A 25,000-nucleotide genomic window follows, 5' to 3' on the forward strand; every position below is an offset into this window, starting at 1 on the left:
TAAGCGGTAGGAATGGGCCCCAGGTGTTTGGCATCAGGACGAGGAGCTGCATGAAGCAGGGGAGCAGAGACAAGGAGAATCCAGGAATAAAGACGAGTCTTTTAAGTTTCAGGAGAATTTGAGGAGTGGAGGGCCTGCAGAGACGTTATCTGCTTGGTGAACTCATCTCCCTCTGTGTTTGTGCTCGGAGTTGGGTTGTTGGGTTTGGGGGTGGAGGTGTCTGTTAATGCTGTATTTAAATAGCGCGTCGTCTTCCGCTGATATAGCTGTGAACAGCTGTGATATAATCTTTAAGCATAGTACTCACACTCATTTTCTGAATATCATTTATCAGTGCCATTTCCTGGGGGTCAACGGCACAAAGAAAACACAATGAACCCATTATTATAACAATCATTTTTTTATTGTTTATGAAATAAACAACCATCTGTTATCTATTCAGGTAATTGTGAACTAATGTGACTTGTCTGTATTTAGAAAATACGGCAGTGCAATGATGTCTTGCTTATGATGGTGATGGATGATGATGATCTCGGTACAGGTCTTAAATTCTTTCTCTAAAACGGACGAGCTCTCGAGAAGAAAGCGTGCCTCTCGAGAGGCCGTTACTCAGAGTTGTGTTTCAGTTCCGCTTGTTCTCGAGTTCCTCGCCCGGCGCATTTCCAAACCGTTCCCTGTCTTTATCTGTGGAATGTCGGAAAACCGTCCCTCCGGCTTCCCGACTGGGGCTGTGCGTCCTCCTCTGGACCTTGTCCCTCACGGATTATTTTCCCTGACGCTGCGTCTCGGTTCAGAGATTTATTCTCAATAAACCTACCGTTAATCTGCCGAAATTACAGAATCGACGAATAAATAAAATTCAGCATTCTGCGAGCAAAAAAAGATTCACCACATAGCCCGCCATCACCCCAGTGTCAGCCGACTCCTGAATATCCATCATTAATATATTTTATAGGGCTTGTTTATGGCTTCTTCTGCTGTTAATATGCAAGATCCCCACTTTTATGTGCACAACACACATGCGCATATGAGTGGAAACAGGGGCGGCCTATAGCGTAGTGGTTAAGGTACATGACTGGGACCTGCAAGGTTGGTGGTTTGGTCCCCAGTGTAGCCATGATAATATTCGCACAGCTGTTGGACCCTTGAGCAAGGCCCTTAACCCCACATTGCTCCAGGGGGGATTGTTTCCTGCTTAGTCTAAAAAAGCTTTGGGAAAAAAGCGTCAGCCAAATAACATGTCATGTACTGTGAGTGTCTGCATGTCTACGTGTGTGAGTGTGTGAGTGTGTGTGAGTGTGTGAGTGTGTGTGTGTGTGTATGTACACACGTGTGTGATGCCTCTCTGTGTTTACAGGGGCTGAACGGATACACGGCGCTCCTGGGGGCGGATGGAGAGAGGAGGGGAGAGTCGGGGGTTCGAGGGGCTCTGCAGACTGAGAAAGAGGCCCTGCTGCTGGGTAAGGGTCCGCCCAAACCTTCTCATCTCTTAATGGTCCCATATTCTGCGCCTTTCCACTGTTACACTTTACATGTCCTGACGTCCATGAGACGTTTGTGTGGTTTTGAGTACCTGTTCAATTTCACATGTCCATTCTCCAGCGCCTCTCATGAGCTTTACCAAGAGCAGGCAAGTTTTAGGGACTGTGTCTTTAAGGCTCATTGATATCAATAAACCTCTGTTCTGATTGGCTGGCTAGCTCCACAACGAGCTGAACGCCGTCTGTGCGGCGCGTTTAGATTTGTTCCAGCTACAAGGTGCGCCGTGCCGAAGGCGGACTTATGCAAATGAGCGTATTGTTGTGATGTCATAGTTACAGAAAACCAAGCGGCTCTTTAAATGCAGTTTCTTCATACAGATCGTGTGGATTTATTTGTGGTCTGTGTGGTTAGATACTTTCACAGTGTGTTTCCAGCACCCACAACTTCTTTATAATCCAGATAGCAAGGGAAATGTCATTTACCACAATATGGGATTTTTAATACACACTGAGGAACAGAAACCCTGTGGAATCGAAAGCAAGTACAGTCTCGCACACTCACACACACACACACACACACACACACACGCACACACAGACACACACACACACACACATCAATTCCTGTGGATTGTTTCCCCTTTCGTGCAGTTTGATTGGTTCACTTTCGTGCAGTTTGATTGGTTCCCTTTCGTGCAGTTTGATTGGTTCGCTCTCCTGCAGTCTCATTAGTTTGTTCTTGTGCCGTTCCGTTTCATACGTTTATTGTGTTGAATGATCGAGTCTCCTTAAGTGTACAAAGTGTTAAGTGTACAAAGAGCTGCACTCTCAAGGTAGTGCGCCATGAGCAGATTGCAGAAAATGTCGGCGTATAAAAATGCCAAAAGGTCTTTCGCTTCGTCTCCCTCTCCCTCTCGCAACTCTGAATTCATATCTGTTGTTCCATTTCTCGAAGCGATGACTCAGAAGAGCAAGCGGCAATATAACATTAGCAGTGCTTGAATGAATGAAATGGTTCTGGCCCTGCTTTGTAAAAGGGCACAATACACATTCCAGTACTTATATAAATATGTTTTTCACTGTGGGTTTGTGCTGTAGTATACAGTAATCTTCAGAGTGGGTTTGTGCTGTAGTATACTGTAATCTTCAGAGTGGGTTTGTGCTGTAGTATACTGTAATCTTCAGAGTGGGTTTGTGCTGTAGTTTACAGTAATCTTCAGAGTGGGTTTGTGCTGTGGTATACTGTAATCTTCAGAGTGGGTTTGTGCTGTAGTATACTGTAATCTTCAGAGTGGGTTTGTGCTGTAGTATACTGTAATCTTCAGAGTGGGTTTGTGTTGTAGTATGCAGTAATCTTCAGAGTGGGTTTGTGCTGTAGTATACTGTAATCTTCAGAGTGGGTTTGTGCTGTAGTATACAGTAATCTTCAGAGTGGGTTTGTGCTGTAGTATACAGTAATCTTCTGTGTGGGTTTGTGCTGTAGTACACTGTAGTCTTTTCAATGTGTGTTTCTGTTGTGGTGTACCGTTGCCTTTGTGCATTTTGTTTAAAGATCCTGGCATCTGTCAGTGCCCCCTTCCCCCGCCTCTCCTCCCCCGTCGTGACAGCAGGCCTTGTGGACAGAACTGAATTAGGTCCCCTCTGTAATTGCCAGTGTTCCACTGGATAAATCAAGGAAATGGATATTGGCTCCTAGCTCTCTCGAGTCCTCACTATACTCTCTCTCTCCCTCCCTCCCTCTCTCTCTCTCTCTGTCTCCATTTCTCTTTCTCCCTCTCCATTTCTCTTTCATGCCACTCTCTTGCTTGATCTCTCTCTCTCTCTCTCTCTCTCTTGCTGGATTTCTCCAGAGTAATCTGTCACTCCTGTCCTCCTGGCAGTTTCACCGTGGCGCAGGTGCTTGATGCCATGTAGCCTGCTGGCAACATTTAAATTCAGCCCCGCCGTGGTCAGCCCAGCCCATCATGCTCAGCCCAAATTCAGGCTCAGCCCTGTTCAGCCTAAGCCCAAAACTCAGCCTCAGCTGTGCTCACCTCAACCCCAAATTCAAACTGCCGTGTTCAGCCCAGCCTGTCATCTTCAGCCCAGCCTGTCTCTTCTCCCACAGGGATCGTGTCCACCTTCCTGCACGTGCACCCGTTCGGGGCGAACATCGAGTACCTGTGGTCCTACATCCAGAGACTGGACGCCCAGGTAAACTACAGCGCCCACGAGTCACACTCACTCCAGTCTGAAATGCAGTAAAAAAAAGAGCAGTGTACTCACTCGGTGTGTTTAATCTGAGTGTGCTGCAGGAGCTCAGTTCTCCAGGCTGGTGACGGGGGGGGGGGGGGGCTGTGTGGAGCGTTTTCGGGGGCTCGGGGGGGGGGGGGTGTGTGTTCTGCCCCGTGGCTGCCCCCCGCGGTGTCCATCTGCTCACAGACGGTCATGTGACGGGTCGCAGGCGGCGCGAGTCGGCCTTTCCGTCCGGCGGGGGGACCGACCTCTGACCCCGAGAGAGCGGGAATTAGGAATCGGGATGCGGCGCCTGCTGCCGCACCCGGCTTAATTACCGAGGCTTCTGGGAGAAAAGGCTCTGCCGTTTCAGTGCGCGAAATTTATTGGGAGAAAAAGAGCTGCAGCACTTAACCTTGACTCCGGATTACATTACATTACATTACATTTATGGACCAGACGCCTTTATCCAAAGAAAGGTACAAGAGGTGCACACCGAAGGTCATTAGAACTACAGAACAGGTCAGATAACTCGTTGTGCCTTGTCTACAGTGGTGTTTCTGAACTCCAGTCCTCGAGGCCAGAAGGTTCGTTTTTATGTAACAAGGAACTCACACACCTGATTTTAATGACTGAACCAAAAATGCCCTTGGTTACATTACATTAATGGCATTTTGGCAGACGCTCTTATCCAGAGCGACGTACAATTGATTAGACTGAGCAGGAGGCAATCCTCTCCTGGAGCAATGCAGGGTTAAGGGCCTTGCTCAGCGACCCAACAGCTTTGCGGATCTTATCTACACCGGGGATCGAACCAGCGACCTTGCGGGTCCCAGTCATGTACCTTAACCACTACGCTACAGGCTGCCCTTTTAATTCAATCAGGTGCGTGAGTTCCTGTTTACAACAACAAACCTTCTGGCCAGTGGATCCTGATGACTGGAGTAGAGAAACACTGGGGTAGATGACTGAGTCTTTGGGAGTTATACCTTATCTGACCTTTTCTGTAGTCGTTGTAATGACCTTTGGTATGCACCTCTTGTACATCGCTTTGGATATAAGAGTCTGCTCCACAAACACTGGTCCACGGGGGCGAAGAGAGCATCTGCTCCGTGTTTCTGGGGCTTGTAAAACGAGGGAGGGAACGTTCCGTCCGTCAGGCGATGGCGACGGTGTGAGTCCTCCTGACGCTATCCCACGATGCCGTTGACAGGTGTCGGCGGGCGAGCTGGAGCGGCTGATGGTGCGGCTGCCGCGGATGTTCCGGCAGGAGCTGAGCGGCGTGGGCGCCACGCTGGAGAAGCGCTGGAAGTTCTGCGGCTTCGAGGGTCTCCAGTCCGTCTGACCCGCGCCCCAGAAACACACGGCCAAGCGTCCGCCGCCTCGCCGTGGGGTCCTGGGACAGGGCTGCGCGTCTCCGACCCCGGAGCGGCCGATTGGCCGGCTGCACGCACTTCCCTACGGACGCTGACCGCAGTTGGACTGCGCTTCAGGACTGAGGCATGCTGGGAAATAAGATGTGACTGATTTGCTGATCGGACGCGGTTCACTCCGGACTACCGGCAAGACTGGGCATGGGTCCAAAAGGATACAGCTCTGTTCAGCCATGGATGCTGATTGGGCAAGGCCACAGATTCCTATTTGCTGATTGGGCAAGGCCAGAGACTCCTCTCTGCTGATTGGGCAAGGCCGCAGACCCCTCTCTGCTGGTTGGATAAAGCCACAGACTCCCCTTGCTGATTGGATAAGACTGCAGACTCCTCTCTGCTCATTGGATAAAGCCACAGACTCCCCTTGCTGATTGGATAAGACTGCAGACTCCTCTCTGGTGATTGGGTAAGGACACAGACTCCCGCCCCAATCAAGCTCCAAAAATCAGTGCATTGAACAGGATTTTCACCAAGTGAAAGGTGACTTTTTACAAAGATTTCACTTCAATTACTCATTTCTGAAATGCTGCATCTTCCGAGACTGCACTAGGACTGACTACCTTATCAGCGGGCATAAATATAACGAGGAGTAATCTTTTTTCTTTTTCTTTTTTCTGTTCTTGACGTCACCGTGTCGTATACCAAGTATGTACTGTTACATTCTGTTTGTGGTCCGAGTACTTCCGTCATTGAGCATATTCTATATTATGTAAATTATTTTTATTGAATAAAACTTTTTATCCATTCTACTGAAACCAGTGTGTCACTCAGTTTACCTTTGAATGTGAATTTCTCCTGCTAATACTAAACCGCTTTTTGACAGCAAAGGATTCCAGATATTTGAATTTCTTTATTGCATTTTGTCAATTTCTTTTTTAAGGGAGAATGGGACAGTCCTCTCCTTCCTCTCACGTTGTTTCTGCTTCATTCAGACGGAGAAGCAGAGGGTCAGAGAGTCAGACAGAGAGAGAGAGAGAGAGTGCTAGAGAGAGTGAGAGTGTGTGTCAGAGAGAGAGAGTCAGACAGTCAGACAGAGAGAGAGAGTGCCAGAGAGAGAGAGTCAGACTCTGAGAGAGAGAGAGAGTCAGAGTCTGAGAGAGTGTGTGTGAGAGAGAGAGAGAGAGAGAGAGAGAGAGTCAGAGTCTGAGAGTGTGTGAGAGAGAGAGAGAGTCAGAGTCTGAGAGAGTGTGTGTGAGAGAGAGAGAGAGAGAGAGAGTCAGAGTCAGAGAGTCAGACAGAGAGAGAGAGTGCCAGAGAGAGTGAGAGAGTGTGTGTCAGAGAGAGAGAGAGTCAGAGAGAGTCAGACTGAGAGCGAGAGAGACAAACAGAGAGAGAGAGTGTCAGAGTCCGAGAGAGAGTCAGACTCTGAGAGTGATTCAGAGTCTGAGAGAGAGAGAGAGAGAGAGCGAGAGAGAGCGAGAGAGAGAGAGAGAACCACAGCACAGAAAGTAGCATCAGTGCATATGGGCCCGAGAGTCCACTGCTCTACAGACTACACCGCTGGGTGATCTTTGGCTTTTTCCGGAAGGTCCCGTAAGACGGTGTTGCTTTGGGGGGGGCATTGGTGAGATGTTCTGCCTGTGGTTTTTACACCGATGCCGTCCTCTCCAGGTGCTCTGCGCTGCTCAGAGTGTGATGTGTGGACAGCATTAACGGTCCCTGTGGAGGGGGGGTCTCATCTGTTTATCTGCAGGGCATCCTGCCCATCCTGAATTTGATTGGCGAAAGGGGTCACTCAGAGGTCATGGGAGAATTTGGTGAGTGGGATTCGGAGGGGAAGAGGCAGGATAGTACAGCTTGCCCCAAAGAACAGGTCTAGGCTGGGTGGATGTCCCTGGAACTTTTTTTTTCAGATTTTTCCCTTTTTCTCCCAATTTGGTAGCCAATTGTACCTCGTCTGATTCAATTGGAGGTAGTCGTATTAGATGTACCGCCCGTACCCCGTCCCTCGGCGGCCCGAATGAGAGCGACACGCCTTCTTCAAGCTGTCTCGTCTCGTGCCCGTTGCCGTGATTCCGAGGCGCCCGAGGTGCTTATTGTGCGGCGATCTAATAACCCTGCCAAGTCCCTCCCTCTGGAGCAGCGAGCCAATTATTGCTGCCCCACGTGAGCCGGCCAAACTTGGACCGAGAATCGAACCCCGGTCCCCGGTGTGCAACTGCAGCAAACTGCAACCGCAAGTCTGCTGCGTCTTAGCCTGTTGCGCCACCGCGGCTCCCTTCCCTGGAACTTTTAAATTATTTAAAATTATTATCATTATAAATGAATGCACCCCATGAGCCCTGAGTTGGGAAACGTTGCATTCTGGAACGCACGCTCTGTCGCACTCTTGTGTGTGCGGTGTGAAATATGATAACTAAAGCAGGCGATACGTTCTGCTTGGCTGTTTCAAAGCTTAAAGCAACCCTGGCATCCGTTACATCGGGATGTCCACTTGAGTTGATAAAATTCTGGCCTACCTTTTGTGTAGTTTTTTCAGCCTTGGAAATCGACTGAATCTCTTAATTCTAAGAATTATTTATATGTCTTGGGATTGTTATACTTGGCTTAAACAAATCTTTTCATATAAAAACATCAATAAATGAACCTATACCGCCGGTTTTTGATACACAAGTGCAGAACATACTTCTGACGCAGCGTAGCGCAATTCCTACCTTTGCGTTCCAGCTCCGGGCCTCATCGGTGGAGAAATTATTTAAGGCAGAGGTGAGGCCTAGATCCTAAACACTCGACGTATCGGAGGTCAGACGTCCTTCAGGCGGAAACGTTCAGTGCAGCTCACCGGTCCATTGTGAGTGTGATCGTTTCCCACATTCCACCCGCTTTTTAGTTGCTATAGTTACTTACCTTCTCAATCCCATAGTGTTTTTGTCTCTGTGCCCTACAGCAAGAAGCATAACTTAAAGCTATCCAATGTGACCGAATTTATTCTGCTGGTTTGAACACCATTTGTTTACCGCGGATTGCGTATATCAATATCTTATTTTGGGCGGATGCCTCCAGGCAATCAGTCTAAGTGCACACACGTCAAATGATTGTTGATTAGCATAAAGCTACAAAGCGTGCTTCATCTTTGCTTAATTACGCGGTTTCGACTGCTTCACTCGTTATACGAGTGATTTCCTAATTAGACTCGGAGATCCCAATAGATTGTACATTACCGGTCTTTTCTTTTGGATGCGTTTGTCAGAAAAAACACACAGTTACAGAACAGATGCAAACAATTTGAAGACAGGGAAACGTTGAATTGAGTTAAGCCGTTTACTGACGTGAATGTAATCCTGCCTCCTTCAGATTTTACTAGCGGCACTTCTTTGAGTGAATGTTTTGAAACCCTGTAAATGTTCCTTCATGATTTTCTTTAGTTGCCCCTGAAATTGTATCCACTGTTGATTGCCGCCTAATTGTCTTCATTTCCGCAGTGCGAAACCATCCTGCAGACGTTGCTGTTCAGCGAATGCTGTATGATTTAATTTGTTTTGTTTACGGTTTTCAATTGATACCAATTCGGCATTAGCATGAACGAAGTAAGACTGCAGCCCAAACGCTGTAGTTTTTTGACGTATTTTTTTGGAGCAGCTGACGTTGGATGGATTGGCTTGTTTTTCTTTTTTTCGTTTGGTTTTATCTGACTGACTGTCCGTCTGTCGGTGGCTGATGCAGTTACATTACTGCTGAGGGTGAATAATACTCCAGCGCCACTGGCAGTTTCAGTTCTTGTATTTTCCCTTTTTCATTTATTTTTTTTAAACATTCATCTTGGGAAGCCATTGAAATGACAAATGGGCTTTGCATTGTTCAGAGACACAATGGACTGTTTACACAACAGAATGGAGAGTCAGTCTTGTCGTTTGGGTCCCTCCCCCCCCCATTGTCCTGTCTCTGTGAAGAACACGGCTGTGTGAGGGGAGGACAGAGAGGCCGGCTCTGTTCTGTGGATGACACAAGCGTGCCTTTTTATTCGGAGATTGACGGGAATCCAGGTGTCCTGATTGACGCAACCCCCTCAGGGATCGACTGGACAGGAGCTCCTCCTCCAAGGGAAGCAAAGTCTTGGGCTAGGTCGACAGCTTTTCCATGTTGCTGCTCACCAATTATAGGGCGGCCTGTAGTGTTGTTGTTAAGGTGAATGACTGGGACACGCAAGATCGGTGGTTCCAATCCCGGTGTAGCCACAATAAGTTCCGCTCAGCCGTTGGGGCCTTGAGCAAAGCCCTTAACCCTGTACTGCTCCAGGGGATTGTCTCCTTCTTAGTCTAATCAACTGTATGTCGCTCTGGATAAGAGCGTCTGCCAAATGCCAATAATGTAATGCAGTCATATACAGCAGCTACAAATGTTTTTCGATCTGGCAGCCATTTTGTCTTAATTCTTTGTTTTCCTTTTTTCTCCCAATTTGATAGCCAATTGTACCCTGTCTAATTCAATTAGAGCTAGTATTAGATACACCGCCCACACCCCATCCCTCGGTGGCCCTACGAGAGCGACACGCCTTCTTCAAGCTGTCTCGTCTCATGCCCGTTGCCGTGATTCTGAGGCGCCCAAGGTGCTTTTTGTGCGGCGATCTACTAACCCTGCCAAGTCCCTCCCCCTGGAGCAGCGAGCCAATTATGCTGCTCCACGTGAGCCGGCCAAACTTGGCTTTTGACAGGACCGAGAATCGAACCCCGGTCCCCGGTGTGCAACATTTTGTCTTAATTCTAATGAAAGGACATGGACCTTGTCAAAGCATGCGACAAAGAGGTGAAATGGGTCCGGCCAATCACAACACAGTTCCAGGTGTGTACACAGGCCGGAAGTGTATTTCCCCTGTTGGGTCGTAAGGGCCCTCCACGTCTCATTTGGGAACTCGGGAACTCGTAATTACGACCGTCCGACCAGGAAAGATGCACTGGACCAGCCCGTTAACTCAGAATTACGAGCGAGAAAATCAGGTATCATTTCACAGCTCCCAAGTCGCAGAGTCGGAGGGAAATTACAAGTGATTCCCCCAAATTAATGAACTGTCGGAGTACCCAATAATGGTGAACAACAGTTAACGTCTCAATAGGTTTTTTAAATATATATATATATATATATATTTATTTTACTGTTCCCAACAGACAGCGGTTAGAACATGACTGAAGCGCTTGGTGATCAGAAAGTGTCCGAGCTCATCCCGGCTTCTCGCCAGCCACCATCTTACTGACGGTTGCTATGCGGTAACCACAGGAGCGCTCCGAGCTTCGAGTTCACAAAGAACGCCGCACTAAAGGTGTAGGCGTTTGACCGAAACACTGTTAGACACATTTCTGCTAACGAGGCAAGTTGACAGCCTTTGAATTAAGCGCAGCCTTCGAGTGCCGTGTTGACTGTGAGAGCCTTTACGTTCGAGCCGTTTGAGACGAGTCTCTTTTTAAAATGTCCTCATACAGTCGTTTTTGTTTGAGGGCTTTACTGGCCATAGTATTCAATACAAACTCTGTTATTGTAATGATTAATGTTCTGTTTCACTTCCTGTATTCTATCAGTTCGTATTACTTTCCTATGTTTATTTTAAGCATCTTCTCGTTTTCTTCCTGTAGCTGAGTAGCTAATAAATCAGTGATTTTATGTTTTTATCAGACTCAAACATTATTTTGAGGGGTGAGTGTGTCTGTCCCCCGCCTCCCCCCAGGGATTCAGGAAGGCGTATTCGACCTTTGACCTTGCAGATGCGTTGCCATTGAGGTCACAGGTGCTGGGACGCTTCTCATTGGCCTATTCCGAATCAGCGTCTCAGCCTTCCTATCCGTCTTAATCGTGTGGCTCTTTTCCCGAAAAACAAAGAAAACAAAAACATACAACATCAAAAAAAAAAAAAAAAAAAGAGAAAAGCTGCCAAATATCGCTTCGGCCTCAGAGTTTCTAAGACTAATATAAAAGGGCGAATTTCTCATTTCTTTAAAAGGCGGTATAATATTGCGGGGCTCTAGTCTTTTGACAGCTGCGTGAGATCTCGAGTCGCGAGTCGGGCTTGACGGACTGGAACTATAAACGGCAGAAAGTTCTCGCTGAATTCAGTCGACTCTCGCAGCACAGCAGGACGGAGGGGGATTGTGTTTGCTTGCAGTTGTCTGCACCGGCTCTTTCTGTGGCTGTATTTTGGGACTTCGTTGTGCTGCCTTTCACATTCGTATACGCAATAAATACACCGTGCAGTCCGTGAATATGTGGACTGTGGGATATTTTCTGTTCTTTTAAAGGCTCTGTACTCCCAGCACATTGGATTTAAAATGAAAAGGTTCATTTTTGGAAACTTATTGTTTGGCCTATGGCCTTTTTTTTTTTTCTCAGGCTCATAATGGCTTCCTTGACTGCCATTGGCATAACTCTGGTCCTCCATGTTGCCAAATGCCAATAACCGACTTCAAAGGCAGTCAAAAGCCTAAAATCGGGACTAGATACTGACAGCTGTCTTATGTCTGCACTAAGTTAGCAATAGAATATCATGCCGGACTAATCAGAAACAGCTGAGAGCCAAACTGTGCAATTAAATAGGGGGACTGTGTACAAAGAGATGCAATTCCTACATGGATCACCCGATATGGACGTAAATACCCCTCACAGTCTGAACTTTAACTGCATTTATTGTTTCATTTCAAATCCAATGTGCTGGAGTACAGAGCCAAAACAAAAGAACACAAATGGTCTTTTAAATACCATTCTCCAAATACTTAGACTGCACTGTATTTTAATCCTGTGTGTTGCTATTTTACACTACAGTATTGTACTGAACTGGTAATGTATAGTAATTTCATTGCCAAACTGCCAGCCGTTGGAAGTGCAGGGCGCCACCTGAAGCGAAATCTGCGCGACTGAAGTGAATCTTAAGCAGTGAATTACCTACTCTAAAACAGCGGAGCTGTATGCGTCAGTTGCTAAGCAACGGATCTCTTCTGATCCCGTCTTCAGCCGCCTTCCTCTTTTTGTTATGAAAAAATATAAACGGAAGTTTTCCCAAAAGTGTTTCAGCTATTTTAAATACAATCGATCATTCGGGTGACTAACGCTAGTAATGCGTTCCTGTCATACCAGTCTTCATTATATTATTTTTAATGAGTTATTAACACTCCCTGATAGGGCAGTGCTGAGCCGTTTCATGTAGGCTACTTGTTAAGTCCCGTACAGTTTTTTTGTAAATAATTCCACGTAATGAGGATATATATGCATATGGCTACATATGCCTGCAGTCCTCCACCTGAACCCAGTTATGCGAGTTGAACACATCAAAGATAACGCAGTGGGGAAAAAAACATGCTGTTCTGGTAAGCCGCGAACATTACGTTTGCCGCTCTGAAATTGAAAACGTTTGTCGGTCTTGGCGGAGGTGTGCTGAACCGGAGTGAGCGCTGGCAGGGCGATACCGCGGATTTCATCACCCTTTGTCTCGCCTCGCATTGCTCTCTCGATCACGCCAACACAGCGAATTACTTCTCACTCGGCTGGCCGGTCGACGCGCATTAAATCAAAACGCCTGGCTACTCCGGCCGCAGGAATGCGGTTATTGTATCACCACTACCCGCTCGGAAACGGGCCGGCCAGGCTTTTAAAGACACGTGGCGGCCATTACTGCGAGTTGAGATGAGGAACAGCCTCAGTACTTGGATCAAAGGCCCCCCCCCTCTGTCGCCCGGACCACTTCCAGAGCAGGGAGACACCCCCTCAGTCCGTGCATGTGGACCTTCTGGAAAATTCTCCCTGTCCAGAACAGAATTCAGCAGGTGGGCCGAGGCTTGTCTCATGCCAAACTTGAAGAATTGTTATTTTTTTAAAACCTTCTGTGCCCCATTTGCTCCCCATATGGGAGCAGCCGCGTGGCTATGGTGCTTGACTGGGACCCGCAAGGTTGGTGGTTCAAGGCCCAGTGTGGCCAGGATAAGATCAGTGCCGCTGTTGGGCCCTTGAGCAAGGCCCTTATCCCCTGAGGACCTGAGAATGACCTTCAGAACTGCATGCTCTGGAGTGGGTCCGTGAAACAAACACCCCAGACCTCTCCATCAGGAGGTTTATGATGCGTCTTGACACTCCCGTGCCCACAAAAGAAACGATGTGGTGAAAAGTGTTTATTTGTGTCGTGCCATTCGCAAACCCCAAGGCTGTTTGACCAGAAGACACTTTATTGACGAAAGAACAACCCAAAAGCAATGTTCCCGTTGCTCAATTTGTTGGCGCAGCATAAAAAAGAAATATCTGAAACTTTCATAAATTCCTTTTTAGAACAGGCTTTAATCATTGACCAAACATAAATAACTATGAAGCATGTTTACATGAGCAAAACAGGGGTTTCTCACAATCGCTGTCAGATTGCAAAAAAGGGCATTCTGGATTCACCGTGTAGAAGTTACAGCAGTGTTTATACATAGCCCCCAGGATATGCAACAAAATACTAAATAAGACTTTTTATTCTATTTACATAACATTGCTGTGTCCCAAACATTATGGTGCTGTGAAATGGAGGGACAATGCATACTGCTGTAATTTCTACATCGTGAAACCAAAATGTAAAAATTATTAAAATCTGACTGTGCTCTCTAACCACATGTCATTTTTGTATTTTTTTTAAAAATTACAAATCTGAAATTGCGGAGCAGAGGCAAATAAATTATGGGTCTTTGTCCCAAACGTTACGGACGGCAACTGTATACAAGCAGGAAAACACACATTACAGACAGTGAAAAGCATTTGCAGAAACATCGTCCAGTTTCCATCAGCAGTCTTCTGTAGTCATGAGCGGTCTCCCCCTAGTGGCTGGATGCAGTCAGTGCAGGGGGCTCCCATCAGTCAATGTGACTGAAATCAGGGGATAATGGCTGGGGCAGATGGAGGGGGGTGGGGGGCGGTCAGCGGCGGGAGGAATCCAGCAGGTCTTTCGCTTCGTTGATCTTCGCCGCGACATAAGGAGAGCCGCCTGTGGGAAGAGCGGCAGACTTTCAGCACTGTGTTAACGGCGCCCCCGAGCAGACTGTCATTCTGACCCGATTCTGAGCCGAAACGGAACCGCGCGTTACGCCTCAGCCCGGTCTGTCCACACACGGGGGTCCGCTGCGTCGGCTAGCCCGCCGCGGAGACGGGACTCCCCACCGCGGCGACGCGACGCTCCTGCGACCGCTCGTTTCGTTTCAGAAGTCCCGCGGGACGTTTACCCGCCCCGGTCCGCGGATTTGGGAAATGAGCCGGGAACGGCACAGCGACAGGAGACTGAGCGGGAGACCGGAGGGGTCCGTTAGCGGGGAATACCGGTCTCCCGGGAGACTGGGGACAGGGCGAGCAGAGACGGAGAGTGACAGCGGGGGGGGGTTGCCTCATCTCTCTGTAGGACTGGGCCCCTAATCTGGACAGGAAGTGGGCCCCACACGGCCGCCCCAGTGGGGCCTCTCTGACTGCTCATCCTCTGGGACCCACAGGTCAGTGCACACACACACACACACACACACACACACTCACACACACACACACACACACACACTCACTCACTCACTCACTCACTCACTCACTCACACTCACACTCACACTCACACACTCACTCACTCACTCACTCACTCACTCACTCACACTCACACTCACACTCTCACTCACTCACTCACTCACTCACTCACTCACTCACACTCACACTCACACACACACACACTCACTCACTCACTCACTCACTCACTCACTCACACACAGAGAGAGGGAGACCCGCTGAGTCGCAGCCTCGACCCTCACAGCAGTTTCCACACACCTCTGCGCCCTAGGAGGGATTCTGGGAGAGCCGCTCGGCCGTTAACCTTGAAGAAGAACACGGGGAGCATGCCGCGGGATCCTAAAATAACCCGCTGGGCGCCAGGCTGGAGGAGCGAAGCGGGAGCAGAGACGCGGCCCTGAACTCCGGGGAGGCAGAGACAGACGCTCACGTCCACTGCTCTGTGGACCAGACGGAGAACCACCACTATTCCTGACTCTTCTGAACTGAACTGGGCAGGTCTAAAAGCGGGCCCAGTGCTGCCCCCTGCAGAAGAGAACACAGTAGTGCGCACACAGCCAGGCTTTCCTCCTTAACACCCTGAATGCGTGCACAGACCGAAAGCGTCCAATCACAGAGCAGCGGATACTGTGTGATGAGGGAGGGAACAACTGCAATGTCCTTAAGACATCATCATCATCATCATCCCTCTTCAACATCCTGCCTGCAGTCTAGTGCCTAAGGGTACACAACTGGGGCTTGGAAGGTTGGTGGTTCAAGCCCCAGTACAGCCACAGTAAGATCCGCACAGTCGTCGGGCCCTTGAGCAAGGCCCTTACCCCGACATTGGCCCCTGCTTAGTCTAATTAACTAAGTTGTTTGGATGAAAGCGTGAGCTAAACAGCTGTAATGTAATGGCCACAGGAAATGGCGGATGGAGGTGGAACAGCCACAGGGCCACACATTAGTGACTGAGGTGGGCAAACGCAGCGAAGACGTCCGCTGACCTCGCTCGGGAGAAGCTCACTGACCTTTATCCGGATGATTTAGGACCATGATCCTCCGGTGGGCCTCACGTATCTTCCCCTTGGTGCTGGTCGGGCTGCGAAGGAAAACAATCGGCTTAAAAAGAGACTTGGCTCCACCTAGTGGTCATGCTCTGTAGTGCACACGCCAAAACGCGTCCACACACAGATCTACTGACGACACTCGGGGAACTACTGAACTAACTCTTCATCCTAAAAACCTCTTAACCCCGTCATGTAACGACATTAAAAACAATGAAAGCCAATTTTCCAGATTAGAGGTGCTTGCTTTCACTTCGTTGCACGACATTTAGATTTCACCGCAAGCCAGGGAAGTCGATGAGGAAGAAGGCTACGAGTGTCCACAGACGACAGGCTTTACTGCGGCGTAAAAAACCGGAACGATCCCGTCAGGGAGCGTACGCGCTGAGTTCATGAGCCAGCGCGGGCCTGTTAAAGCCAGGAGACGCTCCAGTCGTGCCATCAAAACGACAGCCAGAACAGGGCAGTCTGAGGGGCCCGGGACCTGCAGCAGTTGTGGTGTTTACTGCGGCTGTATTTCGCAGAAACGCTTCGCTGGTCTCTCCCAGGCTAAACTGCGCCTGTTTCCAAATTGGCTTTCGACGACCACACAGGCTGTTTCTGGAACGAAACGCTGGTCTGACTGTTTCTGGAACGAAACGCTGGTCTGACTGTTTCTGGAACGAAACGCTGGTCTGACTGTTTCTGGAACGAAACGCTGGTCTGTCCGTCTGTCGGAGCGATGTCTGGACGGTCCTGGGGCTGTGGGGGTGGCCTCACCTGGCACAGGACACACGGAGGCCGCAGGTTCCCCGCGCGGGAGTGAGCGCCATCCAGGACCGCAAGGACACGCTGACCTGGGATCAGCGTTAACTCACTGAGGAACAGAGTGTGTGTGGCTGTGTTTGTGTGTACCGTGGGTGTGTGTGGCTGTGTTCATAGGTACTGAGTGTGTGTGGCTGTGTTTATAGGTACTGAGTGTGTGTGTGTGGCTGTGTTTATAGGTACTGAGTGTGTGTGGCTGTGTTTATAGGTACTGAGTGTGTGTGTGTGTGGCTGTGTTTATAGGTACTGAGTGTGTGTGTGTGTGGCTGAGTTTATAGGTACTGAGTGTGTGGGTGTGCCGGTATTCATAGGTACTGAGTGTGTGTGTGTGGCTGTGTTCATAGGTACTGAGTGTGTGTGTGTGAGTGTGCACTTGGCTGTGTTTATAGGTACTGAGTGTGTCTGTGTGTGTTAGACAAGAATGCAATCTTCTCTTTTTCTGCTGTTTTTCAGTGGCTCGAAATGTTGGGGAAAGATGTTTTCATTTAAGTGTGAAAGAATGTGGGGGGGGGGGCTCTCATTCCCTCGACTTCAGGCTGCACATGGTGGGGGCGTGAGCATGAAGCTCGCGTCCCATTGGCTGTCCCATTGGCTGTCGGAGCAGACCAGACCTTGGCGATAAGAGTCAGACCTGGAAATGGGAGCGTTGTGGTAAGGCCTCGAGCGCAGTGACGTTTTGCCAGTCCGAGCGCTAATATACACCATGTTTATTCTGTTCACGGTGGGCGATGTGTTTCCCAAGAAACGCGATGGGAGTCACGGGAGGGAACGGTTCCAGTTTTAGAGGCGAGAAGGGTTTCCCCCTACATATTCAAAAACTTCAGTGAATTTCCATTTTCCGGTGAGATTTCCCTACGGCGTTCAGAAGGGCTTCTGGACCACAGGTCGGTGTCATCGTGTGGTCGGAAAAAACCCGAACATCTCCGTTACGTTACTGTGAGGGAGTAATGCCCTTTACAGACACCTGGCCTCGCATTCAGCCCTGTGACGCCCTCATAACTCCATCAGTTCCCAGGGAAGGGACCGGGTTTGACCGCTGGGGTCAGGATCCACCGCAGCCGGGCGGTAACGGGAACTGTGGCTTTTCCAGAAACCATCACCATCAACTGTGAGTGTTTTCACAGCACCAGTCCTGGAGAAAAGAGCATGTTCTCACAGCACCATCTGTAGCAAACATACAGGCCCCTGTGTGCAGGGCCTCTGTGTGCAGGGCCCCTGTGTGCAGGGCCCCTGTGTGCAGGCCCCTGTGTGCAGGGCCCCTGTGTGCAGGGCCTGTGTGCAGGCCCCTGTGTGCAGGGCCTCTGTGTGCAGGGCCTCTGTGTGCAGGGCCCCTGTGTGCAGGGCCTCTGTGTGCAGGCCCCTGTGTGCAGGCCCCTGTGTGCAGGGCCTCTGTGTGCAGGGCCTCTGTGTGCAGGGCCTCTGTGTGCAGGGCCCCTGTGTGCAGGGCCTCTGTGTGCAGGCCCCTGTGTGCAGGCCCCTGTGTGCAGGGCCTCTGTGTGCAGGGCCTATGTGTGCAGGGCCCCTGTGTCTGTGTCATAGGGACATGTGCAGCTCTATAAAGTCCCAGGTGGTGTTTTTACTGCTGAGGTTTGAGTGACAGTCGGGCGGTGGAGAATCCTTTGGTGTTGTTGTGAAATCCCGGGACTCTGGCGGTGAAGGCAGGAAGTGATTAAATGAGCGGTCGGAGGGATCGGTCAGCTTGCGTGAGGACGGGAGAGTTCGGGATGAGTCAGGAGCCGGACAGTCCGGAAGGGCGGGGGGCGGGGGGGTCATTCCCCACTGCACAGGGGGGGGGCAGACTCCTCAGGGATTCCTGAGGGCATGATTGGCCAGTCGTGGTAGGACCAAAGCTGAGACACGCACAAGGTGACGTCCGAAGGAGAGTGAAACGCCCCCCCCACCCCAAAACCCCCCCACTGAGAAACCACAGGCTGGGATGGAGGTTGTGAAAGAGCACCTCAGTTAATTACACCATACAGTGGAGGAATTATTTTACCCACGCACGCGCACACACACACACACACACACACACATACACATACACCCTACGCAAGCATGTACTCGCACACACACTCACAAAACACACACCCTATACAAGCACGAGCACACACACATGGACACACAGACACACACACAGATCCCATGCAAGCACGTACACACGCATCAGCGGAGATCCTACATATATACACACGCACACACACAAACACTCTTATACACACAGGGATTCACACTCACACACACATCCCACGCAAACACATATGCACGCGCGCACACACACACACACACACACACACACACACACACACACACACACACACACACAGTGAATCAGCCGGCCGCAGGGCCCCTTTACCTGATCCCCAGGATGAGACTGGCCTCCCGTTTGGTCATCTTCTGCTCAAAGCCTCCCTTGTAATACGCTGAGAAGGCCTGACGACAGAGGGAGAAGGCGCAGTGCCTTAATCATCCACAGTGAGGCGCTCTCGAACCACACCGCCAGCCCCACCATCTCACAACATCACTGTGTGCACAGTCACAGCCAGACAAACCCGCGCTAACAGTCTAACATGCTAAACAACCCACAATTACACCTGTTTGTTCATAATTGGTGCACAGTTCATTATTATGGGTAAAACACAAGTATAAAAGATAACAGGGACCTGTATCTGAGAGCTGTTCTGGGTTTTACCCAGTTATCCAGCTGACTTGGCAATCCTTTGTGACACATGCCCCTGGACTTCAAAAGTGACAATAAAAACACTAAACGCTAAACGCTGTTCCTGATCAGAACAGGGGCATGTTCCACAGAGCAAGATTACTTAATTAGCCAGATAACTGCACAGAGTAAAACCCAGAACAGCAGTTTTTACTGCAGTCCATGTTCCGGGTTTTACTCAGTGTAGTTATCTGGGTAACTCCATAATCCTGCTTTGTGGGTTTTACTCAGTGTAGTTATCTGGGTAACTCCATAATCCTGCTTTGTGGGTTTTACTCAGTGTAGTTATCTAGCTAACTCAGTAATCCTGCTTTGTGGGTTTTACTCAATGTAGTTATCTGGGTAACTCAGTAATCCCGCTCTGTGGAACAGGGCCCAGGTGTAAATGAAGTGGTCTCCTTACCGACGTGGGCATCTTCTTCATCGTCTCGGAGAGAACCTGCCCTAAGGGCTTCCACAGCTGGAATGCGTAGCGCCCTGAAAATGGGGAAAATAAATCATCACATTACATGTTATTTGGCTGACGTTTATATCCAAAGTGACTTACAGTTGATTAGACTAAGCAGGGGACAATCGCCCTGGAGCAATGTTGGGTTAAGGGTCCCAGTCATGCACCTTAACCACTAGGCTGAATGCTATCCCTCCAGAAATACAACAAAGCAGAGAATGCACATGTAAACACAGCAGACAATAACTGCAGTGATGCTGACGTACAGCTGACCCATAATTCACCCCTCCCTGCCTGCCCTCTCCTTTGGGTGAGAGAAGTTGAAACACGGGGAGGAAAACCACACTTCCTCTTTAATGCGAGGCCAAATCTGAAGGTTTTTCTTTTTTTTTTTTGTATTTACTTTGTTCTCTCATCGGACTGTGGTTCCCCCCCTGACTCCCCCACAGGTGAATCAGCAGAACACTGGCAACCCAGATCCCCCACCAGTGAGTACAGGTAGAGCACCCCCCCCATTCCAACCCAAGATTTCTCAGTAAACGCAATGAGGGCTCAGGCTTTGGTGATGTGTCAGAACTGACAGGAAATTTAACACTACTTCAATGCGTAACTCGGCGGAAGACAAATAGTGGTTTGCCTGAACGGCCCCCCTTCCACCCAATTCCAGATACCCCATACTGACTCTGACATGACAAGCTACCATATAAAACTACAAACACAACTTCCTCCATAAAAATGAACAAAGAAACCAGGAAACCTGCATACCGAATGCTCTGCCAAATCTGAGTACCACATCAGTCACGCTTTAATTCTTATCTACACAAACATAGGTCATGTCCTGTCGTATTCCATACCGTCAAACTGTAAAAATACATATGACAATGCTTAGAATCATATAAAATAAAATGGGATACAAAAAAAATAAATAAACGGAGGAACTTGTACAGAATTTGTAGAGGATTTTCTCCTCACGATGGAAAGCCAGTCACATTGACCACAAGGGTAAGCGATACGGTTTCTCCCCCGCGGCAGCTTGGCTTAAAGCGCTGGAGTCAAAAAGCTGCTCCTCCGCACAGGACCACACACACACACACACCGTCTGGCAGTGCCGTGTGCTGAGATAGGAATCGAGCCTGGTCCTGGACCCGGCCCGCGCGCACGCTGCACGGTGTTCTGACCCGGTACCGCGCACCAACGGGAGACGAGCTCCGCGAGACAAAACGCGGAGAACGCTTCCTCCAAACTCACTGGGCAGCGGGAGGTCGGAACGAGACGTCGGACAAAACAAGTGGAACAAAACGAATTTTGCCGTGTTGTGGAAGCCAGGTTTCTGGTATTTCGAGGAGGAATTGACACATCTTTCTGAACCCAGAAAAACCCGCTCAGGGAACTGTTACCATCACGGCACTTTCGGCGGGAATGAAGTCTTTCCCGTGGGCTGGCTGCCTTCAAGGTCACCACTGTACCTACACACTGAGCGTTTCAGATAACCATCGAAAACCCAGGGCTGCCCAACCCTGCTCCTGGAGATCTAATGTCCTTTAGGTTTTCACTCCAACCTTAAAGGTACAATAGGTAAGATTTGTGTTAAAACGTTGCTACAAGACCACTGTAAATCCCTTCCTATCATTGAAAAATGCTCACTGACATGTTGACTCACCCCCTGCCTGTGTTTATAGTCCTTAAATTCACGTTTCAAAATTGTACAGCTGTACACTAACTCAAGCTCATTGGTTGAAAATTGGTTCTAATTGCGACAGCCAATGGCGTTTCAACGTCAGCGCTTTTACAGAGAAGGGGGAGGGATAAACAATGTTGTGGTTTGAAGGTGTTTGTTGCTTCTATTCCTTTCTTGACCGTTAGAAGTCCAAAATTACCTACTGTATCTTTAAAATGCATCTCCTTCAAAAGCTAGAGATCTTGTTGAGAAAAAGGTTTAAATCTTTAAGTGGTTTAATAGCCAGCAATGTTGCTTACTGAAACTGAAAATGATATGCAAATAATATGAATGTACAATATGAACTTCATTAGTTGACAACTAATGTATTTGCTCCATGATATTTATACATTAGCAAATCATAGGATGAACTTATAATTAGTTCATGTATTTCTTAGTTTTCATTCCAATATGAATTGGCAATGACTAATGTAGTTGTTAAAATTAATGAATGATGTACACATACACAGCAGAGCTGTACAGATTAACTTCTCAGTAGTAGTTAACAACTACATTAGTCCATGGCAATTTATGGATCCTTATTGTAAAGCGTTACCGATATTTGACTGGAATAATTTCCACATTTGGTTCAAAATGCAGTGCTTGCAGGAGCAATAATGGTGCCAACAAGACAGTGTATGATGATGTACATGCACACTGAAAAATATTAGCTAGGTATTGTAGTTGGGTGTTCTTACCTGCAAGTCCGGCAGCAGCAACACCAAGGCCGACAGCTATCAACGTACCTCCCTACAAAAATCAGTACAACCACAAATGTCAACAGAATTTCAGGACGTTACATACCGGTATGTGACGTAATTAACCATTCAACTTGATATGGGTGTATAGCTAGCCAACTTCGTAGCCATGTAAAATTGCACGTTAATGGCCAACGAAACCATCTTTTGAGTTAGTTAGCTACCGTTAGTTACCCAAGAGTACTAAAAGTAGCCATCTGCTATACTGTATAGATAAATAACTCTAATCGACTGTAATTAACCTAATATTAGCTTGCTTGCAAGCGGCACACTATTAGCTTGCTAGCTAGCTAGGTAGCCTACAGTAGCTGGCAGGTATAGGCTCCAGTTTCTTAAAAATTTACATTTGTCAACAATTATTTTTTTAAACGTCTACACTCACGAATCGCTTATCAATGTCCGCTTCACTCCGGACACTTGATTTCGGAGTATATTCGGCATGTCTCATGTAGTCACTATCCACCGTAACTGTACTGTTCGCCATGCTGTCTGTCAGTTCAGCTCAAGGACACCCATGTACGGTGCAGCGTTTGGGACAAACATAGCTCCAGCGGTTCTAAGTTACGCATCCGCAGCAATCTGTGATTTTTATTGATTTTGGGTCATACCTACTGTATTATGAGGGGTGGTGATTACTGAATCGAATAAAACAAAATTGTATTAAATAATTGATTAATTAAATTACGTATTTTTTTCAATTCAGAGGCGACACAATTCAAATTGTATTGATTTTAAAAAGGCAATCAAATGCATAAGAATTTTACTCTGATTGTTTAGAATTTTAAATTTTAAAACAATGGGCTTTTAATTTGATCTCTTGCATTGCAGTAAATTCATAAAAATGTGGCCGAGTAGTGCTTAAAAGTTTTTTTACTTAGCCTGCGTTTCAAAGCAATCAAGTAAAATGAGAATACGTTTACTCTGTAGGCCTATTTACCTTTCAAAACCATTTAATTTAATTCGGTTTTAGATTTATCAAATTAATTACTTCATTCCAATTGTGGAGTTTTACTCGATTGAAAAAATAGTGTGGGCTATTTGAAGATGTGACTGTTAAATTGGAATCGCCTACGCAATACAATGCCCTGCGCGCATTAACTTCTAACAGAGCTTTTTACGAGTCCAAAGAGGACCACACTGTAAGAATGAATTTAACACTGCATATTTTACCTCCGATAAGATATTACACCGATACATTGGCGCTGTGAATGATGTCACTATTTGTACACATTCCAATCACGCATCATCAAGGGAGGACTTCTCTCGCCTGACTGCTTCACCAGACTCCAGGACTCCCCAACACTGTCACCACCAGATCCCTGCACACCTGCAGCCACAATTACACCTGCTCGGGTCCACACGAGACGTGGGCACCAAATGAAATGGATAACAGACAGAATTTCTCAAACAGAAGGTTGAATTCTGGAGCTAGGAATATGTATGCAGGACAGGACAACCTGGACAACCAGGACAACAATTTTAACTCGCCGGATAGACAAAATACGCAGCCAGAACAAAACGAAAGACAACCTCAGTAGTGAGTAAATGATTATTTTCTATTACATTTCCATAGTTTTTCTTTTAATTTACAATATCAAAAGTATGAATTTGTAGAGCTTAACTGTAGCTATAAACACGTAGCCTATGCAGCGTTATACTATTATATATGTCATTAAAACCGTAGCTATAAACACGTAGCCTATGCAGCGTTATACTATTATATATGTCATTAAAAAACACTTGTGGCGAAAACAATTAGTTAAATTCACTTATTGGATATGTTTGGACACACATAGCCTATTCATAATGTAGTGCGTGTGGAAATGTATCTATTTAATCCAATTATCAGATTATTTAATACAGCGACAGTTTCAGTTTCGTTTCTCCCTCGCTGTTTTCGAATTGACGGAAACTAAAGCCCGACGCATGCGCAACAAAAGGGGAATCCTTATCTTAATGTAACTGTGTGACTCAGAGGCGAAGAGGTTTTGCTTTGGATGCGTCCACCAAACTTTCATTACCTAAATATGAACAACACTGCGGCGGCTGTCCCTCCGCCCAGGCGGCTAAAAGGAGAAAGCATTAAATTGTTCGCATCTCAAATGCAATGTGTCTACTGTCGAGACAAATCGGCCTCCAATTATTTGGTTAAAGGTCAAACCAGAATATGGACATGAAAATTAGTGGATACGTAATGACAGTTATAAGTAAGAAACCGCACCGATCATTTAATCGCGTAATGTCGACGGAAAACGCATGCTTTTGTGACTGTCAAGTCAAGATTGTGTGGTTTAGTTGTGAGCGCGATCATGTGCAGTTATTGCACAATTTAACCTTTAAAATTCCTTGGTAATTGTGGCTGTTCTCTGGGCGTTTCCGGCGACGGGACTAATTTTCTCTAAATCTTTGGAGAAAATGGCATTGTGCCCCACCTCAACTTTGATTTACTTACAAATGTGTGTAAAGAGGCATTGGTTTTTAATAATAATAATAATAATTAATAATATATCAATAAAATATCTCAGCAAGCTGGCAATTAACGGGGTTAACGCAGCATTGGACAAATGACGCACAACCGCACAGACTTCTGTATCATTTGTCAGGATAATAATGCATACATAAAACTGTTCACTGAATGTTGGGATGGAAGTATTTTGTGTCTAGGCCCAGTAATTGAGGAGTCGGAGGCAGAAATATGACAAATAGAGGCTTCATCCAGATGGAGCGAGATAGATACTGTTCGTACTCGATACGCTTTGTGGACCTCGGACAAACATGGGAACGGATAATTGTACGTTTCATCCAGGTCACGTGGGTTGCGCGTCACATTCCTTTTGCCCATATTCACTACACATTTTCGAAGTGCGTTGTCGCCGGCCGTTTTAGATTGCAAAAATATATT

At 47.7% G+C, this 25,000-nt stretch overlaps 3 protein-coding genes across 4 annotated transcripts in view; 2 read left to right on the top strand and 1 right to left on the bottom strand.

The window, feature by feature from the left end:
• The window catches only part of enox1 (ecto-NOX disulfide-thiol exchanger 1), a 32,053-nt gene extending 26,173 nt beyond the window's left edge, over positions 1-5,880 (top strand). For both annotated transcript variants that reach the window (XM_061227156.1, XM_061227157.1), the window contains exons 11-13: positions 1,358-1,460; positions 3,589-3,674; positions 4,909-5,880. In XM_061227156.1, coding sequence (XP_061083140.1) covers positions 1,358-1,460; positions 3,589-3,674; positions 4,909-5,040 — 321 coding nt within the window. In that variant the 3' untranslated portion in view covers positions 5,041-5,880. The remainder of the gene's footprint in view (positions 1-1,357; positions 1,461-3,588; positions 3,675-4,908) is intronic.
• Positions 5,881-13,243: 7,363 nt separating this feature from the next.
• Positions 13,244-22,641, bottom strand: dnajc15 (DnaJ (Hsp40) homolog, subfamily C, member 15). Its single transcript, XM_061226626.1, has 6 exons — positions 22,481-22,641; positions 22,039-22,090; positions 19,579-19,652; positions 18,813-18,889; positions 15,620-15,690; positions 13,244-14,054 (listed from the first exon to the last, which is right to left on the bottom strand). The coding sequence occupies exons 1-6, from the start codon at positions 22,580-22,582 to the stop codon at positions 13,987-13,989; spliced, it is 444 nt and encodes a 147-aa protein (XP_061082610.1). The 5' UTR covers positions 22,583-22,641; the 3' UTR covers positions 13,244-13,986.
• Positions 22,642-23,342: 701 nt separating this feature from the next.
• Positions 23,343-25,000, top strand: part of epsti1 (epithelial stromal interaction 1) — a 19,861-nt gene continuing 18,203 nt past the window's right edge. Inside the window, exon 1 of the mRNA XM_061225547.1 lies at positions 23,343-23,635. Coding sequence (XP_061081531.1) covers positions 23,481-23,635 — 155 coding nt within the window. The 5' untranslated portion in view covers positions 23,343-23,480. The remainder of the gene's footprint in view (positions 23,636-25,000) is intronic.

This window comes from Conger conger, chromosome 17, assembly GCF_963514075.1.
Source record: "Conger conger chromosome 17, fConCon1.1, whole genome shotgun sequence".
Taxonomy (NCBI): domain Eukaryota; kingdom Metazoa; phylum Chordata; class Actinopteri; order Anguilliformes; family Congridae; genus Conger; species Conger conger.

Excerpts from the sequence above, each read along its gene's own strand:
- dnajc15 (XM_061226626.1), bottom strand. The coding sequence starts at position 22,582 with ATGGCGAACAGTACAGTTACGGTGGATAGTGACTACATGAGACATGCC. Across the intron at positions 15,691-18,812 it reads AGTCTCATCCTGGGGATCAG|CCCGACCAGCACCAAGGGGA; the intron begins GTAAAGGGGCCC and ends TTTCCTTCGCAG. Across the intron at positions 14,055-15,619 it reads CCTAAATCATCCGGATAAAG|GCGGCTCTCCTTATGTCGCG; the intron begins GTCAGTGAGCTT and ends CTCTTCCCACAG.